The sequence below is a fragment of the Euleptes europaea genome, chromosome 5, assembly GCF_029931775.1.
Source record: "Euleptes europaea isolate rEulEur1 chromosome 5, rEulEur1.hap1, whole genome shotgun sequence".
NCBI classification, from domain to species: domain Eukaryota; kingdom Metazoa; phylum Chordata; class Lepidosauria; order Squamata; family Sphaerodactylidae; genus Euleptes; species Euleptes europaea.
Window position 1 is genome coordinate 90772620 of NC_079316.1, and position 22730 is coordinate 90795349.

General features: G+C 45.3%; 1 protein-coding gene across 1 annotated transcript in view; it reads left to right on the plus strand.

Annotated features, from left to right (window-relative positions):
* UNC5B (unc-5 netrin receptor B) overlaps positions 1-22730 on the plus strand; it is a 70054-nt gene that overhangs the window by 32121 nt on the left and 15203 nt on the right. The window contains exons 8-13 of the mRNA XM_056850508.1: positions 4070-4250; positions 5565-5732; positions 8414-8578; positions 14742-14774; positions 18264-18458; positions 20461-20850. Of these exons, the coding sequence (XP_056706486.1) occupies positions 4070-4250; positions 5565-5732; positions 8414-8578; positions 14742-14774; positions 18264-18458; positions 20461-20850 (1132 nt within the window). The remainder of the gene's footprint in view (positions 1-4069; positions 4251-5564; positions 5733-8413; positions 8579-14741; positions 14775-18263; positions 18459-20460; positions 20851-22730) is intronic.

The following is a 22730-nucleotide window of genomic DNA, read 5'->3' on the forward strand; positions in this document are numbered from 1 at the left end:
GAGGCTTCTGCTTCAGGCAGCAGATTGGGACATCATGTCAGCAGCTGGGAAATTTGTACCACTTTCTGAAATTTCACTGTCCCTCAACATTGCTTTGCAGCATGCTTTTTGCAGGGGAAATGCATGGAGGTCGTGATGATGACTCCATACTATCACCTATCCTGGTGCATCTAAGGCAGGGATGGGGAACATCAGGCCCGGGGGCGTTTAAGGCCCGCGAAATCATTTGGTCTGGCCCTTCGTGGGTCCTGGCAGATCTCTAGCTCAGAAGGATCTAAGACTGGTGATCCTCACCCTCCCGCGGACAGGAATAGCCTCTATTCAAGGCAGATGTGTTTGTTTTGCCGAGATCGGCCAAGAAACTGTGTTAACCCTTTCCCAACCAGGCCATGGAGAAACATATTGGTCGGCTAATTTTTAAGTTGATAATTTTGTATGGCCCGCAAATGATCCATATGGCCCTTGGCGGAAAAAAGGTTCCCCACCCCTGATCTAAGAGCTCTAGTACGGGCATATAGCACCGTCTGGGAGGCTTTGACATGTATCCTACCACTTCACTGTGCAAAGTTTGACACACATGAACCCATGAAGCTGCCTTATACCCTTGGTCCATCAAAATCAGTATTGTAACCAGCAGCGGCTTTCCAGGGTCTCAGGCAGAGGTCTTTCACGTCACTTACCTGCCTAATCCCTCTAACTGGAGATTTCGGGGATTGAACCTGAGACCTTCTGCATGCCCAGCAGATGCTCCACCACTGAGCCACGGCCCCTTTCTTCCTTAAGAGCCCCTTGAGTTGCAGGAAGACTCCCTGATCTGAACTTCTTCCTGCCAAGCTAGGGTCCTAGCCATTCTTTCCTGCTGATGTTGCAACCGTGGAACACTTTCCGCTGATTGGTGACAGCGGTACCAAGGCAATGACACCTTTAGCTTGGCACAGGATGACTCAGCAACTGCTTTTTGTGTCTGTGACTGTGGTGTTCGACTGATGCTTATGTGGCCAGTCTAGGGGGCATCTAGACAACAATGGATGTGTTCATAGTGGTTGCACCATCACTGGGTGCCCTTGGACTTGGATCCCGCTTGTGTTCCTCTTGGCCCATTGCAGAGATGGTCCTCCGCTGCAAAGCACATTCCTCTGGCGCTTGGTTCTCTGTGGTTCATTGCAGGACGTGGGTCATTGCAGGACGTGTGAGAGGAAGCGCGTGTTATTGCAAGAATGCATTCTGCAGCAGAGGATCTTCTCCAGCAAGAGCAAAGGGTGTTGTGCAGGTGGAAGCGAGATTTAGGATTGAAGACTTGGAGACTGCAGGTTAATGGGAGATGGGGGCAGGTGGGCAGTCGGGCCCACGGGAGTGGCAGCTGCCTTCTGCCTCCAGCAAGCAGAACATAGAGGCCTGGTCTGTCTATGAAACAGAAGGGGGATGTAGAATAGATTTTACCACCTCGGGCTGCTGAAGTAAGATGCCATTTTTGAATGCTCTACTATTTAAAAATTTAATATCCAAACCAAAAATAAAAATAAAATAGCACATTAGGGAGCAGTGTTCTAGCCACTGCTTGCTATGCTAGGTTTTTACTTGCAGGCAATTTTTTTTTTTTTTTTTTTAATGGAGCGTTCAGAAGTTGAATTTTCTTTCACCTTTAGCCTGAAGAGGTACGGCCCATTGTATCACTTCATTTTACTGCCTGTCTAGATTGGGCCTGATGTTGACCTTCTTGGTAGGGTTGACAGCTCCGGGTTGGGAAATACCTGTAGATTTTTGGGGGCAGAGCCTGAGGAGGGTGGGGTTTGGGGAGGGGAGGGACTTCAATGCCATAGAGTCCAATTGGAAAAACGGCCATTTTCTCCAGGGGAGCTGATCTCTATTGGCTGGAGATCAGTTGTAATAGCGGGAGATCTCCAGCTAGTACCTCTAGGTTGGCAGCCTTACTTCTTGAGTGACCGTAGGTGTTGCTCTTTCTGAGCGTAACATACTCTGCAGGGTCGTTGTCAGGGTAAAGCAGTTGTTTCGAGCCTCTGGGAGGAAGCCAGAGCAGGATACAGATAAATGCATTACACATGAATCTGCCTTGTACTGAATCAGACCCTCCGTCCATCAAAGTCAGTATTGTCTACTCAGACCGACAGCGGCTCTCCAGGGTCACAGGCAGAGGTCTTTCACACCACCTACCTGCCTAGTCCCTTTAACTGGAGATGCCGGGGATTGAACCTGGGACCTTCTGCATGCCAAGCAGATGCTCTCCAGGGTCTCAGGCAGAGGTCTTTCACATCACCTACCTTCCTAGTCCCTTTAACTGGAGATGCGGGGGGTTGAATCTGGGACCTTCTGCATGCCAAGCAGATGCTCTCCAGGGTCTCAGGCAGAGGTCTGTCACACCACCTACCTGCCTCGTCCCTTTAACTGGAGATGCCGGGAATTGAACCTGGGACCTTCTGCATACCAAGCAGAGGCTCTACCACTGAGCCACAACCCCTTCCCAATAATTTTCCCATTATTGGAAAAATTCCCATTAGCTTGTTACCTGCTTGGTCCCTTGTTATTTTGCTAGCAAACAATAATAGGCCATTCCAGATCCAGCTGGTATGGCAGATGGGAACTAATTTAAAAATAGAAAGGTTAGGGGTAAGAAAGTCTGGCCTTCTCTTGAACAATGAGCAAAGCCCAGGTGCTTCATGCTACTAGAACCTCCCAGGGGTGACAGCCAGATGAATTTTTATTACCAAATGCATTGGCTGCTTCAAAATTTAAGATACTTTGTAAATAAAGCTTGTTTCTACTTACTTAAGTATTGCTTTGAAGCAGGAAAATTGTGTGTACCCGGCAAAAGCATGGCTACTCTGGCTATACTCTGGGTTCTGGCTACTCTGGCTGTATGCCCAGGCTACAACCAGTGCTACCAATCGTGACTTCCTGCCAGGGCGGGGGGAGGACAGGGAATACACATGTGTGTTCTTAACATGTGCTGTGTTTGCTAAGAGAGTTCTCGGCATCAAATGAGAAATTCCTGTGGAGGAACATTTGGCTTTTTTATTTTTTTTACTTTAAAATTAATTAACGTTTATGGGTATCATGAACCCATGAAGCTGCCTTATACTGAATCAGACCCTTGGTCCATAAGAACATAAGAAAGGCCCTGCTGGATCAGACCAAGGCCCATCAAGTCCAGCAGTCTGTTCACACAGTGGCCAACCAGGTGCCTCCAGGAAGCCACTAACAAGACGACTGCAGCAGCACCATCCTGCCTGTGTTCCACCGCACCCAAAATAATAGGCATGCTCCTCTGATACTACAGAGAATAGGCATGCAGCATGACCAGTATCCATTCTAACTAACAGCCATGAATACCCCTCTCCTCCATGAATAGGTCCACTCCCCTCTTAAAGCCCTCCAACCTGGCAGCCATCACCCCATCCTGGGGCAGGGAGTTTCACAATTTAACTATGCGTTGTGTGAAAAAATACTTCCTTTTATCTGTTTTGAATCTTTCACCCTCCAGCTTTAGCAGATGACCCCGTGTTCTAGTATTATGGGATAGGGAGAAAAACCTCTCCCTGTCCACTCTCTCCAAACCATGCATAATTTTATAGACCTCTATCATGTCTCCCCTCAGCCACCCCTCAGTCCATCAAAGTCAGTAGTGTCTACTCAGACCGGCAGCGGCTCTCCAGGGTCTCAGGCAGAGGTCTTTCACATCACCTACTTGCCTGGTCCCTTTACCTGGAGATGCTGGGGATTGAGCCTGGGACCTTCTGCATGCCAAGCAGATGCTCTACCACTGAGCCACAGCCCCTCCCCACCCAAACTGCTTGTACCATCTGGAGAGAGTGTGTGTGTGTGTGTGTGTGTGTGCTGCTCATGCTCACATGTACATGCATGTACACAGAGATAAAATTTCTATGATCAGGCAAGACAGCAGTACTATTCCCATATTTTTAAAATTTCTAATAATGATACCCTGTTGTGCCTCTCTCACCTACTTTGACCTTTGTTTCCTACCTGTCCCAACACTTCTACCCCACCTTCCCTCTCCACTGCTTTCCTTCTCTCCTCATTTTTCTCTATGTAGGTGGAGTGGCTGAGAAATGAGGATGTGATTGACACTGCCCAGGACACCAACTTCCTGATAACCATTGACCACAACCTCATCATTAAGCAGGCCAGGCTTTCAGACACCGCCAACTACACCTGCGTGGCTAAGAATATTGTGGCCAAACGGCGGAGCACCACAGCCACTATCATTGTCTATGGTACTAAACCTTTCACGGTCAGGCACTCGGGGTTTATCTTGGGGTGCTTTCACAGAAAACACACACGACACATACTTTTAAATTAAATATTTGGATAATGTAATACTACTGGAAACAGCCTTTTTAGATGCAAACAGGGACCTGATTTTATGTGCGTCGAGTCAGAAGTAAGTCCCACTGAGTTCCATGGGATTTATTCCCATATTAAGTGTGCAGACTCCCTACCAATGTCCCTAAGAGTCCTCCAGTTCAATAGTCCAAGCTTACACCTTTTTCTGAATACGTATGTTTTTGCATAGGTACTGTCCCAATTCTCAGTTTCTAATGGAGAATATTTAGCATTGAGCTTCTCCTTCTAGGGAAGAAACGGTTGAACACATGAAGCTGACTTATACTGAATCAGGCCCTCGGTCCATCAAAGTCGGTATTGTCTACTCAGACCGGCAGTGGCTCTCCAGAGTCTCAGGCTGAGGTCTTTCACATCAACTACTTGCCTGGTCCCTTTAACTGGAGATGCCGGGGATTGAACCTGGGACCTTCTGCATGCCAAGCAAATGCTCTAACACTGAGCCACAGCCCCTCACCTCTTGTCTCTTACAATACTTTTTGGAGAAGAAAAGAGAGTTTGCTGGCCTCCCTGTGTGCATCTCGAATAAGTGAGGCCCATGATGGCTGAAATGTCTCCTTTTCTTTCAAGCATAAGCCTGAGTTTTCTTTGCAGGATCAGTGAGGAGGACATCCTTATTGGCTGCTCCTGTCTTAATTGCATTTCCTTCTCCTGGCTTCATGCTTGCCCTTACCGCATTCCCTCCACACAGAACTGGGCTCGCCCACTGAAGCAGGAACACGTTTTTACCTAGTTTTCCTTGACCATATACTATCAGGTCCATGAAATGTAGATTTTCTTCTACCTTGCTTCTGTGTGGGTGGAAGCCAGTTCTTCTATTACAGATACCTCATGAGACACAATGGAAATATGTCCACGTGGATGGATTTGTCTCCATTAAATAGCTGCTCTCCACATGAATTGCTCTGGTCTCCAACCCTTCGCCAACATCCAGCAGGAATTTGCAATGCTGACACAACTGGTGGAGGTCCATGTCACATGAGCCTGTCACTTGAAGCCACCATGACATGTTTTAAGCATATCCCACATAAGCAGCCAAAACATTTAAAAAACCTGGGCTTTGGTGACTTGCTAGAGGTGAAGGTATCCAGAAAGATGTTTGGTCTGTGTGTACTCATATCACTCACCAGCTTTCCCTTCGATTTTAAAACTGCAATATATGTTTCCGTCTCCTGCCCTGCTCCCAGTGAATGGTGGCTGGTCTACCTGGTCAGAATGGTCCCACTGTAGCAATCCCTGTGGCCGTGGCTGGCAGAAGCGCACCAGGACCTGCACCAATCCAGCGCCTCTCAATGGTGGTTCCGTCTGCGATGGGATGTCCCTCTACAAGGTCTCCTGTACCACGATGTGCCCAGGTAAGTGACCCCAGGCAGCCATTTCCATCCAGGTCATGGATGCAAATGCCGTACTCATTCCATCCCCACAGAGATGTTCCAGTTTAGTAGCCCTAAAGAGATTATTGAGGAAGTGCGTATTGCAGGGCGATAGGAGAATGCTGAGGTGGCAGAGGCATTCTGAAGAAGGCGTCTTCCTATTTTGAGGCAGCTCAAAATTCATTTAAACTGTGAACTTCATTTAAACTGTAAAGTTCATTTAAACTGTGAACTTGAGTGGAAGGAAGCATTTTGATTTCATGCAGGAGTTGGGGGGGGGTTGCCATCAAGGGGTTCCATTAGGTTTGGCATCTTTGAGGCTGGAGAAAAGCCTTTCCAAACAGACCCAGGTATTTTCTCAATGGGACCTCCTTCCAGGCCATTCATTGGCACTCAGCCCTTTTGTGCATCAAAAGAGAACTGATTATACAACAACCTCTCAGGTGTTGATTAACCCACGGAAACTTGCTTTTGTGAATTGTGTCCATCTCCAGGCACCTTCTTGGGAGACCTGAAAGGATAACATCTGCTCAGGAGACCTGTCCCCCCGCCCCTAGTTTTTGCCGTCCCTTCCTCAGACCTGAGCTTACCCATCTGAACCATCTGCTACACTTGGGGAGGCTAAATTCTTCTTTATCGAGGTCTAGTATTGTGAAGTTAGATTTGAGACCCTTACAACAAATCAGCTGGAACATACAGGCTGGTCATGTGAGCCCTGAATTTTGTTTTATTCCCCATGAGAGAGAGAGAGAGAGACTGGCTGAAATTGTTTGAGTTGTACAGAATATGCTACAGAATATAATGTTCCATACCTTCACCTGTTGAGTTAGACCCGTTATCTTGCCCAGAGTATCAGAATATCTGAAGCAGCAAGGATCCAGCAACTAAACATGGGAGAAGTCCTGCTTTAGAAACCAAGCTGCCAGTTTCCAAAAGTTGTTGTGATCATAGCCCCTTTTCCCAGTTTAGGACTGCCTCAAAATAATAGACCTCTGGGGGAGAAACAGTCCACCTTCCAGTTTACACAGGATTTCGTCTACAAAGAGAATGCTGTTGAATAGCAATCCAAGAGAGATGCATAATTTAGAGAAAGAACAGCTAACACCCCAGCATCTGCCAGCAGCAAGTTGTGTTCTGGGAAGGAATTGGGGAACAGAACAATCTTTTAATATTTTTAACCTGGAGGAGCAAAATAGGATAAATAATATAGCAAGGACGCTAATGGGAGGTGGGGGTGGGTTAGAATTCAGTAAATTTTATTATGTGCAGTTATTATTTTAAGACTTCAAAGGGAAATTCATGCATATGATAATGGGAAGCTGGACCAAGACAAACCAAGTTTTGTAATACTTTTGGTACTTGTTTTGAATTGCACATATTCCGAAATTAATGGAGGATATTGTTTCAAAATCCGTGCTTTTAAATGGTGAGAGGTGGGATATTATGGTAACCACGAGTGTGAGCTGAGAAGCTCTAGGTTCAAATGTCACCTCAGCCACTCAGTAGGTGGTTTTGGGCAAGCCGGGCTTTCTTACCTGCGCCTATGTGGGGATAGTTATAGCATCCTACATTAAAATGGCTGTTGAGGTTTAATGAAAAAACAAATGTGAATGACTTTGAATGCTCTAACATGCTACATAAATTGTTCTTAATATTAACATTGACTTCTATGTATTTAGACATTTAGGCTGCAGTCCTTAAGGGGGGGTCGAAGCTCCTTAGGAGCCAGCATGACCCCGCACTGGTGTAAGTGCCCCTTTAAAGCGAGATAAGGAGCACTTACACCATCCCGGGGGCAAGCACGCTGGCGTCGGGGAGCCGCGGAGCTGTGCCAGCCAGTGCAGCCACCCCAGCAGGGAATTCTCAGAAGGGAAAGCCCATGCCAACATGGGAGGGGGATTCCTGGGGTGTTCCTGGCAGCTTCCTAAACCCTTTCACCCCGGGAACGTCCCCTTGCGCAGCAGCATTGCTGTGCTACCTTTTTTGGTGGCACAGCCCCATTGATTGTAATGGGGGCATTTTCTCTTATTTCACTGTAAAATGTTTTCAGTTTATTTTCAGCAGCCGTGCCGCCTCCTCAGAGGCTTCCCAGCCGTTGTGGATCTACCCCCTCCCCTAGTGTATAACCAGCGTGATGTAGTGGTTAAGAGTGGTGGACTTTAATCTGGTGGACCGGGTTGGTTTCCCCACTCCTACACATGAAGCCAGCTGGGTGACCTTGGGCGAGTCACAGCTCTCTTAGAGCTCTCTCAGCCCCACCTGCCTCATAGGGTTTCTGTTGAGGGGAGGGGAAGGCAAGGCAACTGTAAGCCGGTTTGATTCATTTTTTTACAGTCCTGGATTTTTCCCTGATTCCTTTTCTGAGGAGAAATCACCGTGGAAATTTACATTCATGCTGTCTTCTGTGTGGAATTTCCATAACTTTGAAATAAGGCAGCCATTAGACCTTGGGCTCTCCTTAACAGACAATATTATTTTACTTGTTTGTCAGGTTCTCAGGTGCCAAGGAGTGGTTAGGAGAAGAAAACTCCAGCTCCCTGCTCCTTTGAGCACCTAGTATTTTGACAGTATTTTTTCCCTTACCCCTCCTCCCGCCACTTCTGCTGGTCGACATCTGATTGGCTGCCTCTTTTTGTGTTGGGTTGTCTTTTCCTGGACTGCAGTAGATGGAGCTTGGACCGAATGGAGCAAGTGGTCAGCCTGCAGCACGGAGTGCACGCACTGGAGGAGTCGAGAATGCACAGCCCCCTCCCCCAAAAACGGAGGCAAAGACTGCAGCGGCATGCTGCTCGATTCCAAAAACTGCACCGATGGGCTTTGCATGCAAAGTGAGTCCACTTTCTGGGGCAAAAAAGGAAAAGAGGGAATTTTTTTTGGGGGGGGGGTGTCCAAAAAGCCATCCATTTGTTTTCTGTGAGTCATCTTGCTGTAAAAGGCATCTTCTCCAGGAATCTGGGTGGCAGTCGATACTTCGAAAGCCTCTTCTTATTAGCCTATCTGTAGCAGAGATCCAGCTTCAGCTCTTAGCTCCTACCCAAGTCAAGGATCATGCTTTAATCACTTCAACAGACTAGCTTCTTTTGGTGCACAGCTGAGATGCTGTTGTCTGAAAGGGGCAAATGCGTGTTTACGAATGTCCAGATTTTCCAGGTCTACTTGGTAGAGAGCTGTGACCGGCTGCAGTTCCTTGCTGAGTGTATCCTCAGTGGCAGACCTGGGTTTTCCTGCCTGTAATGTGTGAAGCATCTCTTATCTCTGACTTTCATTAGCATCAGCTTTTTAGGTGAGCGCTTTTTCCTGTCGGGCAAGCACCCAGACGGGGGCTGCCCTCATGCACACGTGCATTATAGCATCTCCTTAAATTCAGTGGGAATTTTCTCTGAAGCACCATGCTTAGGATCAAACTGTGGATGTTGTAGCTGGTCTTTCTATGAGCTCTAACCATACAGCTAGCCAGTGAATAGTTGACCTGGAAGGCAACTGGCCTTATGATGCCAAATCCAGTGTTACTCAAAAGGTATATTAGGTTCTTCACTAGGCAACAGTCACTGATGTAGAAATGTTCTGCGTGACCTGTTGAGCACTTTCCCTCTTCAGCATTCACAAAGAAAGCGTTTTGGAAATACTCAGAGACTATGGATAAAATATCAGCATTTCTTTCCCAGGCCTTGTTTTTTATTTGTGTGCATCTTTAGGGTACAGGAAGAGCCAGAGCTATTCCTGAACTGTTCTACTCTGTCATTTAGAGGTTGTGATGGTGGGGTGCTTTCCCACCCCACTGAAAGTAGAGGGGTGTCACTAAAAGATGCCCTGGGTGTCATCTGGGTATGCGAATGGAGGACATGGGCTATGTAGATTAAAATGTGTTGATAGTATGTGTAGAAATAAGAGAGAAGGCTCATATTCTATTGTAATTTAATTGCTTTTCCTTCATGCATATGTAGAAATCCAGTGAATGCTGATATTGTATGAGAGCTTCTGTAGAAATGGCCACAGTCTTTAGGTGCTGTTCCAATGAAGCTCGGTATGCTTCACATGAGTTTTAATTTCATAGTTTAATCCGGGTCCCGCTGCTGCAGAAATTGTTTTGCTTTCAGTTCCAAGGCCAGGACTCCAGAGCAAAGCACTAATCAACAAGAGAGCATCTGTGAACATGCTCAAATAATATTTGCTTCAGCTCTATGGCACAACAGCTAGATTCCCCCCCCCCCCCCTGCAGACACACAAAAGAGATTCAGTATCAGGGCTGTGAAGCAGGAAAGCATGTGGCACATGTCAGTTCGGAAGTGAGCCCTCCTTGGGTCCTTCCCTGCATCTCTCTTAAGGCACAGGACTCCTTCAGGAAGAATTATTTCTCCCGCACATAGGAGATGGGGAGGGTTTGAAGATGTTCTTTCCAACGTGCAGCCGCCCTTCTGAGCAATTCCACCCTGAGCTTGCCTGTCTACCTTCAGCCCCAGTCTCACCCACCACTCTGTCTCTGCTGGTTTCCAAGGGTCTGCCTCTTTTCCCATGGTGTTGCTGTGGGTGGCAGGGCCATGCAGGACTTAGTGTGGACATAACCCAGGAGTGTTTCTGGATGGTTCCTCTACATCTGTGACCCTTTAAAACTTCATCCTTCCCCAGATGTCTTTTTGCCACTGGGTTGTTTGTCAGTCTGTCCTTTACTTCCCAGGCGAAACAGATGAAGGGTTCAGCTGCTAGATATTTGCAGCGCAGTATTGGGTGGTTTAGTTTAAATCAGTTGCTGAAATTTGGTCCCTTTCCCTGCAGTGTGCACCTTTCCCTGGCATGATGACTCTGCAGTCTGGAAACACCATCTGCCCGGGCTCTCTTTTTTCCCCATAAAGCCTTTTCTAACTTCAGACACATATGAAAAAGTTTTCTGCCTGATATTTTAACTTTGCTAAGAAAAGCATGTTGTTTCTCATCATTCCATTAATGAAACCTTCAGTTTATGCTCTTTGCACATCTCTGTGCGTTCTATAACATCACAATAGCTCAGCTTACATTAGCTGGGCATGCAGAGAGAGAACAAGCAGGTGACCACCAATTCCTCTAAGTTTTACAGATTCCCATTTTTATCCTGCCCTTCCTTCAAAGAGCTCAAGGCGTGGCATACATAGTTTTATCCTCACAACACCCCCCCCATTTTATCTTCACAACACCTTGTGAGGTAAGTTAGGCTGAGAAAGAAAGAAAGAAAGAAAGAAAGAAAGAAAGAAAGAAAGAAAGAAAGAAAGAAAGAAAGAAAGAAAGAAAGAAAGAAAGAAAGAAAGAAAGAAAGAAAGAAAGAAAGAAAGAAAGAGAGAGAGAGAAAGAGAGAGAGAGAGAGAGAGGAAAGAAAGAAAGAAAGAAAGAAAGAAAGAAAGAAAGAAAGAAAGAAAGAAAGAAAGAAAGAAAGAAAGAAAGAAAGAAAGAAAGAAAGAAAGAAAGAAAGAAAGAAAGAAAGAAAGACCCAAAGGTCACCTGGTGTACCCAGGTGTCCCCAACTCTAGCTGAACACTCTCTGACTGAACACCACATGGGCACTACACTTAACTTTTCTTCTCTTCAGATAGGCAAGGCTGAAAAGAACAGGTGGATTTCTGGGTTACTGCTACCTTTGGAGGATCCTAAGAAACTGACTAAATAAGCAGAAATGCAACCTTTGCTGCAAGAACATCCTTGCCTAGGAAGGAACCTGAGCCTCTTCTCGTTTTCTGTGTTGTGTCAATGCTGCCACCTGCTGTTTTCCTGTTGCTTTCTATCCTGCGACCTTCCTAGCTGCTTCTTTTGCCTGAATCCTACCCTGCCCGACTGCGCTGTAATCCTACCTGCTCTGGTCGCGTGTGCTTGCGTCTTACGTGTCATTTAAAACTAACTCACCGGGTTGATCCATGCTGGCACCCAGAGGAGGAGGAGGAGGGCGTCCTGCATAGGAAAAAAGCACCTTGCGCATCAGTAGCTGCTGGAGAGGCTCATTGCTGGGGGAAGATAAGGCTTCGTGACAGCCGAGGTCGAGTGGGGTTTGCAGGCAGAACGGAGCAGCACACCGTGCCAGCCCGCTATTGGCTGTTAACACTTCACAGGCAAGGGGGAAAAATGAGGAAGAAATCAAGCAGCTTCCCAGCAAGGAGTAAAGGAGTCTCAGATCATCACATTTGGGAGAGGACATAAAGGGTTATTTATGTACTTCTCTTCCCCCCTCCATTGGTTCTCCTCTTGTGCAAGGGATGTCCAGAGACCTTAGAAAGGGGTGTGTGTGAGATGAAGCTTTGAAAAACAATATCAACATGAACTAGATGCTTCTAGTTCTCTGTATTGATCTTTTTGTTTGCTCCCTTGAGGGTCAAATGTATAATTACAACATGTCGCCCAGTCAGCTTGTTCCTCTATTGCAAAAGGAGGTATCTAGATCAAATTCAAAAGGTAGGGTGGCCTGGAAAAAAGAGGCTCTTGCCGTTGTGTAACTTGAAGATCTCTGATGAGTAGCTAGCCAGAGAAAAGCTGTCTCCAGAAGAACATCTTTTAATTCCAAATGCTTTCAGTGGAAGAGGACCAGGGACATTAAAACAACGCTGGAGCAAGCTGAGCTGAGCGGTCCCATTGGCCGAGCCATCGCCCTTGCTGTCTGGGCCCGGATGTGAGCCAGGCAGACTGTGACACTGTCACACCGCATAGGCCACCGGGCTCTGCCAGCTTCTGGTGCCAGGGTAGCCGCCCACCAGGAATTGTCCCAGTGAAGTCGGAGGCCCAAGTCCACCCTTGGTTTTTATGTTTCTGAGTCGCTGACTCCTGGGGCTGGGGCTGAATGGAAGAGAAAGGGTTCTTGTTGCCTCCGATATTCCCTTGGCCACCTCAGTGCAGACTGTCGACTGTCCTAAGAGAGGTCTTCAGGCAACAAGCTGAGAACCCGGAGCTTTCCTGGCAGCCTGATGTCAGAAATGCCCCCTGGCCTTTTACTGGGGGCATAAAATAAAGCATCCATTAAAAGACTTGCCAGGTTGAAAAATCTCAAGAATGTTTCCGTAATGAGAAAGCAGGGTCAGCAAGTAGAGTCTCATTTTTCTTTCAGCCAAATGTCCATATATCTGTCCAGACCAGCGTACTTTGTTAGCTTTCAGTTCCATTTTATCCTATACTATACTAGTATTAACCTTCTGTATGTTTCTCATTCATACGTGTTGCATTCATACATTCTTCCCCTTTCCAGAGTTGCAGGTTTGCATTTTATACTCTTATTTTCCTAAAATGCTGCTGAACGTGTATGACTGCATTTAAGCAGCCCTGCAGCTGTGTAATAAATTAACGTGCTGTAAAAAACAGGGGACCTTGAGGCAGAAGGGTAGTTAGGCTTAGCTTCTCCAATAGGAAATTTGCAGAAGGAGCTGGCCAGGTGTCTGTGATGAATGGGTACACAGGTGCGATGGCAAAAATAATATTTAAAAGACTCCAGCAATGAAAGGGCGGGACGGCTGAGAAATGGGGCAGCTCAAACATTCTGTCCAGTCAAGTTGCAAAGCAGAGTGTACCTCTTTTGCATTCGTGCACAGCAAACAACACACTGACGTACAGCAGAAATCAGGGGCCATGACAAATCACAGGAGGCGGTATAGACAGTTATCACTGGCAAAGGGCATAGGAAAAGCTCTGGCCTGGGCGCTCCCATAGATTTGTCCTGCCCCCAGCCTGCACAGCATTGTCCAGCAAGCTCAGTGCAGTCCAGCAGCAGGCAGTCTGCTAGACAACACAGAGATCATTTTGTAAGCCCAGTCAGGCTAGAAAAAGAGAGATTTACTGAGCCCCGGGTGGGCTGCCATCTGTGGCGAATGACCAACATCTAGCTTGGTGGATCACAAGTTGGATGAACCTGAAATTGGCCTGTAGAATGGGATGCTGTATCAGCACAGTATCCCAAACTGTTAGGATGATATCGCTGTGCTGGTAATTGGACAGATACCCCAGTGCAGGTGCCCTCAAGGTGTAGATCAACGGATCTCAACCAGTGGTATGCATACAACCACCTGGGCACTGAAGTAGTTAAGTGAGATAGAGGGGTTTTATAGCAATTACTAAAAATTTGCTCTTCCTCAGTCCCCATATTCACCTACAAGGGTAACATGCCATCTGCCATCCATAACTGCCACAGATTACCCATCTGTAATTCCTTTGAAATGTGGTGTTGGAGGAGAGCGTTACGGATACCCTGGACCGCCAAAAAAAATTAAATCAGTGGGTTTTAGATCAAATCAAGCCTGAACTCACCCTAGAAGCTAAAATGACTAAACTGAGGCTGTCGTACTTTGGACATATTATGAGAAGACAAGAGTCACTGGAAAAGACAATCATGCTAGGAAAAGTAGAAGGCAGCAGGAAAAGAGGAAGACCCAACAAGAGATGGATTGACTCTATAAAGGAAGCCACAGACCTCAATTTGCAAGATCTGAGCAAGGCTGTTAAGGATAGGACACTTTGGAGGACATTGATTCATAGGGTCGCCATGAGCCGGAAACGACTTGACAGCACTTAACACACACAACCTTTTGCCATGCTAGTAGTAATAACAGAATGCCTGTAATTGTATAAATGTCCTTCATGGGGAAAGTGGGCTTTTTGTTTTTCTCATAGTGGGACCCAGGTTCTTTCCTAGAGTGTAATTGCTGGGAAGTAAGATGCAAGAGGTTGGGAACGGCCGGTGTAGAGAACGCAAATGATGATGATCTTCACACATGCAGTTCTGGTGTTGCAGGCAGATTTATCAGTGCAGGCGTCAAAGAGGTATAGACTGAAATGATGAGGAGGCGACTTCCCTATCAGTATCACTGACATGGCTTGATCATGCATGCGGCTTCTACACGAACAGTTCCATCATGCTTATATTTTCACCACATCCTTTTCCTTATGTTTGCCCAGGGTGCTGATCTGTCGTTTGTTTCCTTTTAATTAACACCATCATTGTCACTATCCTCATTTTTCAACCTTTTTTTAAACTTTGTTTTCTCCTAACAGATAAAAGATTTGTAAGCGAACCCAAAAGTCACCGTAAGTCTCAATTTCATAGCCATTTTCTTTTCATTGTAATTATGTTGGAGGTTTAGTTTTGTCCATAATGACCTTTCTTGGTGGTAAAGTAAAGCAGGAGGACTGTTATCTCTAAGGGTATCTCTCTACAGTTCTGGAAGCCTTGGAGAAGGTGACTGCCCCCAAATCAAGCCCTAAGGACTTAGGCGGTGCTAAAGCAATGTATAATACACCGCTAAAACTTATGGCTTAGCAAAAATGCAAAGCAAAAAAAAAAAACGGGCTCAAGGAAATTCTATTTCAGCAAGGCTCAGATTCAGTAGATAAGATGCATTTTTGGTTGCAGGTTTGGTTCTGGTTCACCTAATAAAAGGTTGTAGCCAACTAGCAGCGTAAGGTAGGGGTCTGGGAGTCTGGCCCCCGTAGTGATAATTGAGGATTCTTGGCTCAATTCAACCCCTTTTTTTTTTTTATAAAACCCTTAGCCTTTTTATTTACAAAGATAGAAAGGAAAATGTGTTTGTTGTGCTCTGTCAAATTCTTGTTATAAAGTAAACCTGGTCCTGCCCTCCTGAATTATGGCCAGTAAGCACAAAGGTTGACTGACGAACACTTTTTATTGAACTTAAATTTGATAGTATTGAATATTTTAATACTTTAAATAACTTTGAGACTTTAGGACCCTTGTATTTAGATGTTGTTGTGTGGCATTGGCTTATGATGGTTTCCCAAATATATATTTACTGTGTGTGTGTGTGTAAAGTGCTGTCAAGTCGCAGCCGACTTATGGCGACCCCTTATGGGGTTTTCAAGACAAGAGACTAACAGAGTTGGTTTGCCAGTGCCTTCCTCTGCTCAGCAACCCTGGACTTCCTTGGTGGTCTCCCATCCAAATACTAACCAGGGCTGACCCTGCTTAGCTTCTGAGATCTGACAAGATCAGGCTAGCCTGGGCCATCCAGGTCAGGGCATATATTTAGTATGTATACACAATTCCTGGCTATGGCCATCATTAATAAGGGCAAAATAAACCTTTATCAGATTTTTGTTTGAATAAAGCAGAACACTGTACTCCATCTACACCTGTCATTCTTTACTTGACTGAATTCAATTACATATATCCGTTGGGAACTAAAATAGGTGTTTGTTCATGTTTTAGTGAGAAAAAATATTTTTATTTTATTTATATTTATTTCCTCCTTAAAACCAGTCTTCTCTTTTATTTCTCCTCATTTTCATGTCATTTTCTTTCTCTCACCCGTTATTAATTGTGATGGGTAACTCTGTTAGTCTGTCAATAGCAGCAGAAAAGAGCAAGAGTCCAGTAGCACCTTAAAGACTAACAAAATTTCTGGCAGGGGATGAGCTTTTGTGAGTCACAGCTCACTTCTTCAGATACAGCTAGAACGCAGGTCCATCTATCCTTAAGTAGAGAAGAGTGAATTAGACACACAATGTCAAAATCACACCTGCTAATGTCATTTACTTGATTTTGACATTTTCATTGCCATTGTGTGTCTAATTCACTCTTCTCTACTTAAGGATAGATGGACTAATGTTCTAGCTGTGTCTAAAGTAGTGAGCTGTGGCTCACGAAAGCTCATACCCTGCTAGAAATTTTGTTTGTCTTTAAGGTGCTACTGGACTCTTGCTCTTTTCTACCATTATTAATTGGTTGGTTATTTGTAGCTCATTGGCATATAATATTTTTGTAGCAATAACAGAGTGCCATTGTTAAGCCTTGCGTATGGAGCTCTCTCTTGCGCGCACACACACACACATAGTGCCAGTTTTCTCTTTCCCTTCAAATACCCCCTCTTTGGTTTAGTTCCTTAGGCCTCATTCCCTGTCCACATTAATGTCTTCTTATCCCCTGCCTCTCCCAGCCTTCCTCTTCCTTTGTTCTCTCTCCGTGCTGTCAAACTTTAAATTGGAAGCTCCTTGGAGCCAAGAGCCTGTCTACTTTTGCTTAAACTGTAAAATGCCATGTATATTTATGACAAGGGGTTCGTAAATAATACTAATGGTGAAGTGAATTTTATACAGACATGTACTTGAGAGAAAAATCTGGATTCCCTTACAGGGTTATAAATCACTTAAATACTCCCCGTCCTAAGCTACTTAGCAGTGTTCTTGCTATATGCTATACTTTGGAATCAGATAGGGGAAAAATCAGCAGTAGTTAATGATGAAAGCCAGACATGGGTGTTTCCATATCTGTCTTGGCAGTCTTTGTGGAATCTTCCCACTCCTATAAAAAGTGGTACAGTTTGTTGTCTTGGGATGGGGGAAGATTACTTTAGTGCCTGTTCACTCCTGATAATTCTCCAAATCTGTATTTCACTATTCCTTCTGTCCCCTCAAGGAAGACGTTCTAAAGAACCACTCACATAGTTAATTTTATCCCAGCTATAATTTCAATATAAAATGTCCACAGTTCTGACCTGTATCCCCCTTCAGGAAGAAGGAACCTGTGACTTGGGACATAGTATAGAAAGGAAAGTGAGAATGAGTGAAAGAGAACAAAGTAGGGTTGCCAAACTCCGGAGATCTCCTGCTATTACAACTGATCTCCAGCTGACAGAGATCAGTTCCCCCTGAGATAATGGCTGCTTTGGAAGGTGGACTCTATGCCATTGAAGTCCCTCCCTTCCCCAAACCCTGCCCTTCTCAGGCTCCAGCCCCCCCAAAAATCTCCAGGTATTTCCCAACCTGGAGCTGGCAAGCCTAGAACAAAGGGAGGGGAGATCAAGGAGTGAAGCTGTATAAAATCCAAGTTGTTGCCATATTGGGGAGAATTATTCTGGGAAAGTGTTGAATGGAGGCCACTCTAATACCTTGAAGGTGGTAAAGTCTACTTTAGCTCAGGCAGATGTTGTTGGCGGTGAATATAAATCTCAATACAATTCAGTAGGGTTGTCAGGTCCCTCTCCGCCCACTGGCAGAAGGTTTTTGGGGCGGAGCCTGAAGAGGGTGGGGTTTGGGGAGGGGAGGGACTTCAATGCCATAGAGTCCAATTGCCAAAGCAGCCATTTTCTTCAGGTGAATGGATCTCTATCAGCTGGAGAACAGTTGTAATAGCAGGAGAACTTCAGCTAGTACCTGGAGGTTGGCAACCCTATAATCCAGAGATAATCAGACACTTGTTTGGACTGTTGATTTCAGTGGTTCTTATATAGGGCTTTTATTACCAGCTTCTCCTTCACAAGTGGGGTTCATGTTGTGCAGAGATATCTAACTTGAGCCCTGGAAGGGTTGTCCAAGACCAGATCTGGGGGAGAATCTGGTAACTTGAGGGTCGGTCTTGTCTGAAAGCTTTTTCCAGGCTGGTCTTGAAAGAAACTTGGGAAGAGCAAATGGTCTTTTTTGGTGCCATAACTAATTTGAGCTAATTAGGCCATTCAATTTGGCCTGATTAGGCTTAAATGGGGACCATTCGTGACTTGAGAAACTACAAGCAGTAATGAATGTCCTTCTTAATCTCTCTTTTCTTCCTTCCCTCTTCCACAGTACTGGAGGCTACCAGTGATGTGGCCTTGTATGCTGGCCTGGTGGTTGCCATCTTTGTTTTCATCGTGATCTTGATGGCTGTGGGGGTGGTTGTGTACCGGCGCAGCTGCCGGGACTTTGATACCGACATCACAGACTCTTCAGCAGCTCTAACAGGAGGCTTCCACCCGGTCAACTTCAAGACCTCCAGACATGGTAAAGCTTTAGTCTGCTCTTTTATAAAGTTTGCATCCAGCTATTGTCGTGCTTCCGTTCTGTGCATTTTTAACCTCCCAAGGGATAATAAGAGGTAGAACCAAAAGTGTCAACTGAAAGGAGCATAATCCAGTTAAAAGAGAGCTGGACTTGAGCCAGGACAAGTCCCTGTTAACTGCGAACTTGCTTGGTGGCCTAGCATTCGCACTGCCTCGCTTCTCCACCAGTAAAATTGAAATATTAACCCAACTACTTGGGAGGGCAAATAAGAAAGGAATTGGGAAGCACTTTTCACTGCAGTAGTACAACAGAAATGATTAGGAGGAACGGCTAGGTTACTTAGCATGAAATGGGTTAGCTTATACCTCTGAGTTGCTCTACATACTACACTTGAATGAGATGGCAGCATTCTGACTTGCAGAAGTTCCGATGACAAGTAAATAATAAATGAATAATTTTTATTTGCGGCAGGTATGCCAGATAAAACAAGTAAAACAGAAACTGACCATACAGCGTAGATGTTTACAACCAAGGCCAACAAGATTAGGAATCACCAAATTTTACAATTAAGGCGATGTAACTTCATTGCTACTGCACAATATTTTGCAACCTGGGTAGTAATTGGTGAGTCAGATGACAAGTAGGAGAGTCATACTTTTGCATACTGTATTGTGTTGTGAGCCGCCCTGAGCCCAGCTACAGCTGGGGAGTGAGGGTGGGGTATAAAATAAATAAATAAATGCTTACAAGTTACCCCCCAAAAACCCACCTGTGCATGCATGGTATCTTGCATGGTAAAGTGATAAGGACTGTGACCCACGCCACTGTATTGTTACCTAACATTGTAAATATGCTCCAGATTAGGTAGTTTCTATACCACTTAATTGATCGTGTTTAAAAGCCTTTGCTTTGTTTCAGCTCTGTTTGAGATTTCTGTTTCTTTTCAGATTTCTGTATTCCAAACCTTGTTGTATTGTTCATTGGCTGTCCCATCCTGTTGATTGCACCTGACTTACACTATGTAATCTACCTTGAATTTCAGAGAGGAAGGTGGACTATAAATAACCAAACTATAATTACAATTATAAAAATAATAATACCTAGCACTTCAGGAGGAAGAGTTCAGTGTAGGTCTTTTTCTAATGTACTGGCTTAGTATGTGCAGGGGGCTTTTAAGGATGGAGGAGCATTCAAAAACGATTATTCTCCCACCTGTAGTGGTACTGCCCAGAATTCCCAGTCGATTGCATCATTCTGCATAAGGTGTAGATCAGCTTATAGTGAATGGGGTGACGTGGGTTTTGTTTGTCTCTGTGTCGACCATTTGTGAGAGAGTTCTAGAAGGACACTTCTGATGGTACAAAAGAAACAGTCCATGGTTTCTCCTTAAGGTACAAGATGTTCCACGTGACTGAATATGCAATACACATCCAGGTAAAGGCAACAGTTCCAAAGGCTCCAGTTTACTTAGTGAAGAATTTTACTGGATATATATTTGTAGCTTTATTGGTGTAGATACAGAATCACCCTTCTGTGCTTCGGTTTCCTCTATGTGACAGTCACCATGTTGTAAAAGATAAATTTTTAACATGTTAGCTGCCATGCTAAAATGGCTGTGATATGTTACATTATTGGCATAAACCCTATGAAGTGCATAAAGTCAGTAGATGTGTTTAAAGATACATTTGCCATGTTAATTGTGTAAACTGGCTGCTGTATGTTAAAGCCTCACTCTTTACTGTTCTGCAGTACTACTACTACTACTACTAATAGTAGTGATAATAGTAGCAGTATCATCATCTTCCAGCAGTTTTCCTTCCGATCTCTATAAAATGGAGATTGCTGCAGCTGAATTCCAACCTTAGACCTTTTGTGGGCTTGGGCTTTTCTTAAAGACTACATTTCTCTTATGGGGAAGTCCTGGGCCCATTGGTTTACTAGCATCATAACATCCATATGGTGATATGCAATTAAGCATTGTTCGTCTCTTCTTTTCTTGTAGATACCCCACAGCTGCTGCACCCTTCCATGCAGCCTGACTTGACAGCCAGCGCGGGTGTGTACCGCGGTCCCATGTATGCCTTGCAAGACTCTTCCGACAAGATCCCAATGACCAACTCTCCATTGCTTGATCCTCTCCCTAGTCTCAAGATCAAAGTGTATAACTCTTCCACAGCATCATCTTCACCCGGGATGCACGAGGGGGCAGACCTGTTAGGAATCGTGCCCCCAGGCACCTTCCCAGGGGAGAACCTCAGGGATAACCATTTCATGAACCTAAGGAACAAGGCCATGGGCTCTCAGCAGCTTCTGACCTTGCCCCGAGAGCCTGGGAACAGTGCCACTGGGACATTTGGCTGCCTGGGAGGAAGGCTCACCATCCCCGGCACAGGTAAAAACATTGGCATGAAAGAGAACAGCTTTTGATCATGAGTATGTATTCTCACGGCCACTTCTCAGCTGAATTTTGTCCAGGAAATGGAGTATAAAACACAGGTGGGCAGTATAAATGGCACATGTGCAGCAAAGTACATAGAAGTGGAGAATGGAAAATCCTCCCCCTCTGTTATAGTCACATGGCAAAGGCACAAGCTTTTACAAACTCAGTGGCAATAAAATACTTCCATTTCCATATCTTTGTTCTTCTAGATTGTGTAGGGCTTTTGATAGTTTATAGATGTATAGCCTGCTTTTCAGCCACATTTCTCAATGTAGGTCACAGCTTAATAAAATAGAAGAGTTAATATGCAATATTAAAAGTTACAAATCAGCACCAAATCAGCTAAAAAGGGAAGCTGTGTTTTAAAATAGCAAATCTTGTCCCCGAAGATCTCAGACAATCATTCTAAGAAGAAAGGTTTTCATGGTCCTTGTAAAGGGGGGCGGGAGTCTGGTGGGTCTAATGTACTTCTTTAGGGAAGAAATTCCACAGTCAAGGTTTTACCACCAGGGAGTCTATGCTGACAGTAGATACCCATTTTACCTCTGATAGTGGAGGTGACTGCAATAGAGGCCTTATCGTGGTGTCTCAAAATATGGGGCAGTGTGTATGGGAAGGAACTTTTCCCAAGTAGTGCAAAAAACAACAACAACCCAAGCCACATAGTGCTCCAAAGGGTAAGACCAGCACTATGAATTTGTCATGGATGTTAACTGGTTACCAGTGCAGCTTTTATAATACAGGTGTAATGCATGAGGCTAGACCTCATAGTACCACTTTTTAGGCCAGCTGAAATTTCTGAACTGTGTTCAAGAGCAGCCCCATATAGAGCTAGTAGAGCCAAGATTTTATGAGAGAGGTTTTTGTTTCCATAAAGGGTGTAGTTGATAAAGAAGAAGAGTTGGTTTTTATATGCCGACTTTCTCTACCACTTAAGGGAGACTCAAACTGGCTTCCAATCACTTTCCCTTCCCCTCCCCACAACAGACACCCTGTGAGGTAGGTGGGGCTGAGAGAGTGTGACTAGCCCAAGGTCACACAGCTGGCTTCAGGTGTAGGAGCAGGGAAACAAATCCAGTTCACCAGATTAGCCGCCGCCGCCGCCGCTCATGTGGAGGAGTGGGGAATCAAACACAGATCAGGCTCCACCGCTCTTAACCACTACACCACGCTGCCTTTCAAGAACAGACCTGCCCCTTGAGAATCCTGGTATACCCCCAACTGATAATCTGTCACTGGGGGGGAGGCATGAACTCATCCAGGGCAAGCACCTCCATTGCCTCTCTAGTCAACTGGCCACCTACCAAGAGCAGCTCCACCTTTTCCAGAATCAGTTTATTACTCATATATCCAGTCTACTACTGACCTCAGGCAGGATGACATGGCAAGTTCTCTCAGATGTACTCCTGGTCTCTGGGAATGATTTAAATTGTTTAAAAGGCTCCAGGGAAAGATTCCTGATGACTAGCCTCATCTCTTATAGGTTGATTTGGCTCTGTAATGTCCAGCATGGTGTCCCATGGGTTTACATAGAAAAGGAGTAAAAAAGTAAAGCTGAGCTAATGGTGCTGAAAGCAACAGCCTGGTTTTAACTATGGGAGAAAATAAAACCAATAGATGGGGAAAGTGGGGTGTGAGGGGGGTATCTTCCCTGAGGCACTGCCATGGGCCCACTAGCTTCTGGTAAAGGGGGGGTTCTCCTGATGCTAAGAACATAAGAAAGGCCCTGCTGGATCAGACCAAGGTCCATCAAGTCCAGCAGTCTGTTCACACAGTGGCCAACCAGGTGCCTCTAGGAAGCCCCCAAACAAGACAACTGCAGCAGCACCATC